At 35.1% G+C, this 7,500-nt stretch overlaps 1 protein-coding gene across 1 annotated transcript in view; it reads right to left on the reverse strand.

Moving 5' to 3' along the window:
• The window catches only part of LOC115216612, an 84,422-nt gene that overhangs the window by 37,775 nt on the left and 39,147 nt on the right, over positions 1 to 7,500 (reverse strand). The window contains exon 2 of the mRNA XM_029786089.2: positions 3,189 to 3,300. Coding sequence (XP_029641949.1) covers positions 3,189 to 3,300 — 112 coding nt within the window. The remainder of the gene's footprint in view (positions 1 to 3,188; positions 3,301 to 7,500) is intronic.

The raw sequence follows: 7,500 nt of genomic DNA on the forward strand, positions 1-7,500 counted from the left end.
TTCAAGCGACAATATAACCATCGATCTAAATAATGTAATTTCGAACAGATGATAAGCTACGTTGAACATCCATCATTGAGTAACTATTATATCAGAGAATTAGTTCGCGAAGAATCCTATGTAGCCTGCATTTTCCCTGTTCCATTCCCTCAAGTTGTGTGCATGTATATATATAATATATATATATATATATATATATATATATATACTAGCATTAAAGACCCGTCGTTGCCGGATCATAGTGCTAGTGCATGTATATATGTGTACATATACATGTACATCTAATATATACATCTACACATAAAATGCAAAATACAAGTTATATCTTGATATCGCTAGTGATAACAATACTCAAAATATATAACAGACTGGAATTGTTAGCTCTTCTTTTTTCTCTACATTGTATACTTTATAGACAATAGTCTTTTCTTTAATTTAATTTTTTATTATCCATCTGGACTATTCCATTTCTTCACACTAATTTTATTTTTAATTTATTCCCATTCATGTGAAACCACTTATTCAAATTCAAATAATTAATGCAATTTTATACAAATTGCTATTTTTACTTTTTTTTATGTTACGATTATATTATACTTTAGTTTGATTTTAATTATTACTTACTACATATAATTCAATTGTTATTATTATTTTCCTTGTTAAAGTGAAAGCATCTGACATAAAATAGTGAAATATTTTTGTTTCACTATTAACACGTAATACTGAAATAGTGGAGAAGATATGATATTGCTATGGGCTCGCTCTAGGCAAGAAGTTGAACATTTTTTGCCCATGAAACTACATGGACCCTAAGTAAGGCATGTGTAAAATTTGAATTAAATTGGTTGTGTAGTTCTCAAGTTTTAGGGAATTGTAGTGGAGAAGATATGATATTGCTGTGGGCTTACCCTAGGCAAAAAGTAAAAAACTTTTTTGCCGATGACACTCCCCGGACCCTAAGTAAAGCATGAGTAAAATTTGAATGAAATTGGTTGTATAGTTCTAAAGTTTTAGGGAAACACACAGACAGACAGACAGACAGACAGACACACATCTCTTCTGTTGGCCTGCTCGCTTAGCCAGCGGGGTGGCGTCATTCGAAGGCTAAAATAATGCGAACGCATTGTGACCAGCGATTTGTAGCAACATCTGATGGTCTGGTCGGTCACGTGATCACGTGATACACACATATATATATATATATATATATATATATATATATATATATATATATATATATATATATATATAATTGCTTTCAGAATGAGATAAAAATCCAAGGCTGTGAAACATTTTAGAAAATTTATAAAGAGAAGGTCTTACAGCTGTTTCCGGGATATTTTATATATCCCTTCATCGGAGACGGTGTAAGAAAATGGTTAAGCAATAGTTATTCATATTTTATCTAAAATAACTGTTGCTTAACCGTCTTCACACACCGTCTCCAATGAAGGGATATATAAAATATCCCGGAAACAGCTATAAGACCGTATATTTATAAATGTTCTAAAACCTTTCACGACCTTGGATTTTTATCTGATTCTGGAAAAAAAATTACATATATATACATGCTGATATATTATATTGGATTCCTTATTCGCATAATCACCAAACCTGGAGCTTAAATATAGTCTCTCCATAGCACTTATTCAGCATTACCTGACACCTCTGGGTCTTATTGACACCTTTACCTCTCATAATGTCTCTCTCTCTCTTTCTCTCCATATATATATATATATATATATATATATAGTTCAAATTTCCAGAAAACGGGAGACGTAGACAGGCGAGGGAGCATAAGCAGGTGTATTAGTTGAACGTTCGGAAGAATGGAATAGTCTTTGATGTTTCGAGCCTATGCTCTTCGAGAGAAAATATTGAGAAGAAAAAAGTTGAGTGAGAACGGGAAAAAACGGAAAGAGAAAAAGATGTGTAGGGATTAATGCTTCAACATGCTGAAATATATGTGTGTGCGTGTCTCTGTGTGTGAGGGGGGCGTGAGTGTCTGTCTGTTTCTCTGACTGTAAGCATGTTATTTGCAATTTAAATTCTCGAATCAATACTCGTCAACCAGAATTAGTACTATATTTAAGGAGGTGAGTGTTCTCAGAACGTATAAACAAACAAACTTGTCAGTATTAATTCTGGAACATCGTTCCTGGAGAGAACTGATGTTCATTCCTGCCATATAGGCGTGACTGAAGAAGTTTCGTCAAGCCCTAAAATGATTATAGACTACAGATTTGGTAATACGCTTCCCTCTATAACACGTACCCTTGCCGCTTATGTCCTCAAATACAAAGCACCTTTTGACTTTTGTACACATGATGTTATATTCAGTGCAAATGATATTCGCAATTATCGTCAATCTCTGAGAATATATGAGGACATTTAAACGTTTTGTTCTTGCAATATCTGTGGGAAATCAAGGCGGCGAGCTGGCAGAAACGTTAGCACGTTGAGCTAATTGCTTAGCGGTATTTCGTCTGTCTTTACATTCTGAGTTCACAATGAGATGAACTTCTTGAAAAAATCTGTTTTCTGCCTTAACAATTTGAAATATTTTCTAGAATATCTTTGCGAATTAGATTCTTTGAGCATTAGATTCACAAGACTTATATAGCCATATGGGTGGATCAGCTTTAATTCTCAGTCGCATTTCGTTGTATGAATTCTGTAAGTCAAATATATATGAGGGTTGATGAGTTTTTCTAAGCTCTCATCAAGCAAAAAATTTCCATTTACTCATTATAATCGTAAAATTTGACCGTAAGATAAAAGTACGTGACGAAAAATGGTGTTAATTAGGCACTTAACAATTTGAAATATTTTCTAGAATATCTTTGTGAATGAGACTTTGAGCATTAGATTCACAAGACTTTTATAGCCATATGGGTGGATCAGTTTTAATTCTCAGTCGCATTTCGTTGTGTGAATTCTGTAAGTCAAATATATATGAGGGTTGATGAGTTTTTCTAAGCTCTCATCAAGCAAAAAATTTCCATTTACTCATTATAATCGTAAAATTTGACCGTAAGATAAAAGTACGTGAAGAAAAATGGTGTTAATTAGGCACTTAGAAACCAAGGAGATTTAAGAACCCATTCTTTTTCGCTATGAATATATAAATCAAATACTTATTTTTACCACTGGTAGCGAAAAAAGGTGACATGACAAATGTAACATACCTTCTGCAAAAAAATACCATAGCAATGATGGCTGAAGTTAGTAAAAATAATCCCATAAGTCCTGCAGCAATAACACCACCCAGTTCCATTGAGTTTGAGGCAGCGAAGACATCTAAAATAAAAGGGAAATAAATATGTTAATCATATGTCAGCAATAAATATAATACATAAGAACAGAGATAAACTTAACATGATCATTGCCATCCAGTACTTTCATGAACCGCTACACTCAGTCCTTTCTTCCTAGAATATCAGCTCTCTGGCACACACTCCCTTACAGAACATTGAAAGGGATGTTAACAGCATCGATCTTGCAGGTCACACAGGGTTGTGAAACTCAGAGATGCAAATCTTTCCTTCACATCAAACCGCTAAATGAAAATTTTAAAAAATAACATTCAAGCAAGCAAAGAGAAATTGTTACTGCTGCCACTACTGCTGCTGCCACTACTGCTGCTGCCACTACTGCTGCTGCCACTACTGCTGCTGACGCTACTGTTACTGACACTACTGCTACTGATACTACTACTACTACTGTTGCCGCTACCGCCGTTGTTTACCTTCGAATTGTAGGCGCGGGACTTAGCGGTTAGCATGATTGGCTTTTAATAATGGTCATAACAGTCCAATTCTGTCCAACTCTTAAAACTCTTAAAACCATGCCAACATGGAAGCTAAAAGATGATATATGTATGCATATATTTGTGTGTCTATATATATATATATATATATATATATATATATATATAGAAAGAGGGGGAGAGAGAAAGAGATACATACATAGATGTAGATACACACATACACACATATAAATATAGATCGAGCGGTATGTAGTAGTTGTCTACCCAGCTGCAATGAATATCCTTCGAATGTTGGAGCAGTTCTTTCTTCTTCCAGCCATCACTCAAACCTTGCCCGTCCCACTGCGTCATCAGTGACGGACCAGAGTGGGTGTCTTTATCGACTCGTGGAAACATAGGTATTAAATCAGCTAGCGAACGCCCACAGAAAGTTTTCCAAGCCATAGTCGCTTGAGATTAACGGTTAGATTATTTTTTTGTAAAAGACGTGGCCTTGGGGGATAATGTATTCGGCTCATGATTATAAAGCACAGAGTTTAATTCTTAGGCCTTGCGATGTGCTGTGTCCTTGAGTAAGGCTTTTCATTTCATGTTACACTTCCTTTCTACTTTGCTGTAATGAGGAACTAGTCGGATGCTGGTGAAGCCGCCTCCCCTACCATCTGTTAAAGCCTGGATGTTTTGCTTAGACAATGGTGAAAGGACCTTGAGGATGTCTAAATTTGCTTGTGACAACAGAAGCACTTAAATAAATTAACGAAAGCATGCTAAATGTTAATAAGCTATGGTCGTATCGAGAGAAAGCTAGCTGTACATTTTTAGTCACAGGTCACCCTTCATCGAGCAACTTTTAGTCAAATACTAGACGCTTCCAACTGTTTTCCTCTATGATATTTAACTGCCATTTCGAAGAGATCAAGGTCCACAGTTTTTATGTAGATTGAAAGGGTTTTCTTGCAGTAAATCTGAGTTCTAAACTTAGGTTACATCCTGATTGAAAAATTATTGACCTTGCACTGAGACTTTTCATTTCTTGCCGAGAATTTGTTTCCTTTCCCACTCTGACTCTTCAGTTCGGGGAACGTAAAACTACTCATAAATGCACGTCACAACTAGTTTTCAGTTGTTCAAAAGGCTGATCAAACAGAAATTGGTGTGAAGAATCGTGGAATACCAAACGTTATTCTGCCTAATTTCACGGATACAAGGAATAAGAAAATGATATTTGTTAAATCTTTTTATTCATTTCCTTCACTTCATATCGGGTTTCATGGTCTTCCTGTATAAGTATCCATGAACTACTGAAAACTGTCTGCTGTCGCTGTTGTATCAATAATAAAAGAAATATGCTTTAGTCACGACTTATCAAATATTTACACTGCTATTAGCAATGTGTACACTATTTTTAGATTACTTGATATGGGCTGTTTTACGTGAAGTAAAGTAAACAAAATAGTTTCAATTCACGATTGGTACCATTTCACATCCCTATCGACAGAAGCAGGTTTGTGAAATTTATGAGATCTAATTTTGCGTTGTTATGACTATTTAATCCTTCGTTCCTAAGTGAATACGGAACTAAATTGTATATTTCATAAAAAGGAAAATACATTAAAAAGTTTTGTCGAGGTATATAGGTGCAAGAGTGGCTATGTAGTAAGTAGCTTGCTTACCAACCACATGGCTCCGGGTTCAGTCCCACTGCGTGGCACCTTGGGTAAGTGTCTTCTACTATAGCCTCGGGCCGACCAAAACCTTGTGAGTGGATTTGGTAGACGGAAACTGTTTAGAAGCCTGTCGTATATATGTATATATATATATATATATATGTATGTGTGTGTATATGTTTGTGTGTCTCTGTTTGTACCCCCACCATTGCTTGACAACCGACGGTGGTGTGTTTACGTCCCCGTAAATTAGCGGTTCAGCAAAAGAGACTGATAGAATAAAAGAATAAGTCCTGGGGTCGATTTACTCGACTAAAAGGCGGTGCTTCAGCATGGCCGCAGTCAAATGACTGAAACAAGTAAAATAGTACAAGAGTAAAAGACTAAAGAGAGAGTATAAATTTGATTCCATGGAGAAACAAAAATATAGTGTTTGGTATGTTACCAGCGACCTGAATGAGTCACGAGTTCAATTCCTGTTTCAGCTGTTTCACAACCTACTTCCTCATATCTGTACTTTCTGTACTTTCCGGTCAGAGAATAGTAAACTTTCTCATGCCATGCCTCTCCTTTTCACTTTCTATCTCTCGCCTTCACATATCCTTCCTTCTTTATTCTGGAGTTTCCATGTTATCATTTAACACTTGGTGGACGAGTGAACACACCGAGTTGACTTTTGAACAAATGTATGTCGGCTCTAAATTATTCTGCCTCCCCTCGCACGGTGTTAAATAATAGGACATCGAGAATAGCAGCCTACTGGGTGAAACAGGATTGGCGGAAATAGTGAGGGCACATGCCTTGTGCACTATATGGCCTCTATCCGTATTTCAACACCACTGTTTTGTTACAGTGTTAAGGTATTCCCGTATAATGATTTCCTTAACAATAAAAAGGCTGAAGAATACTCAGCTGTTTAAACTATAATTCAATAGATGATTGATCAAACAACAGGAAAATTCATTGGAGAAATGTCCCTAAGCTACATGCATATAGGTATTAATATGTATATACATGAATATGAATATGTGTGTGTGTGTGTTCGTGTGTGTGTGTATTACTAACTTTTTACTTTTTTACTTGTTTCAGTCATTTGACTGCGGCCATGCTGGAGCACCGCCTTTAGTCGAGCATATCGACCCCGGGACTTATTCTTTGTAAACCCAGTACTTATTCTATCGATCTCTTTTTGCCGAACCGCCAAGTGACGGGGACGTAAACACACCAGCGATGGTGGGAGGACAAACACAGATACACAAACATATACACACACATACATATATATATATATATATATATATACATATATTCGACAGGCTTCTTTCAGTTTCCGTCTACCAAATCCACTCACAAGGCATTGGTCGGCCCGAGGCTATAGCAGAAGACACTTGCCCAAGATGCCACGCAGTGGGACTGAACCCGGAACCATGTGGTTGGTAAGCAAAATACTTACCACACAGTCACTCCCGCGCCTATATATATATTATATATGTATATATATAATATATATTATATATATATATATATATATATATATATACGTGTATATGTATATATATATACGTATATATTTAATATATATACATATACATACACATATAGATATAGATAGATAGATAGATAGATATAGATAGATAGATAGATAGATAGATAGATAGATAGATAGATATACGAACACACACAAATATAGTGTATAATTTGATTTGGTAACTATACTCTACCAATATCTTAATCTCTATCTTTGGCATATATATATATATATTATATATATATATAATATATATATATATATATATATATATATATATATATATGTATATATATACTCGAACGTGTAAATACAGATACACAAATCTATGTATGTGAGTGTTCAGTAAATATTTCGTTTCCAACCCCCATATATATGTGTGTGAATGTGTGTGTGAGAGAGTGTGTATATATATATGTGTGTCTATATATATATATATTATATATATATATATATATATATATACACACTCATACACACATATATACATACGTTCTTATAATAAATTTTTACGCTAATCAGATTGTGGCTTGCTG

Source organism: Octopus sinensis, linkage group LG10 (assembly GCF_006345805.1).
Source record: "Octopus sinensis linkage group LG10, ASM634580v1, whole genome shotgun sequence".
NCBI lineage: Eukaryota > Metazoa > Mollusca > Cephalopoda > Octopoda > Octopodidae > Octopus > Octopus sinensis.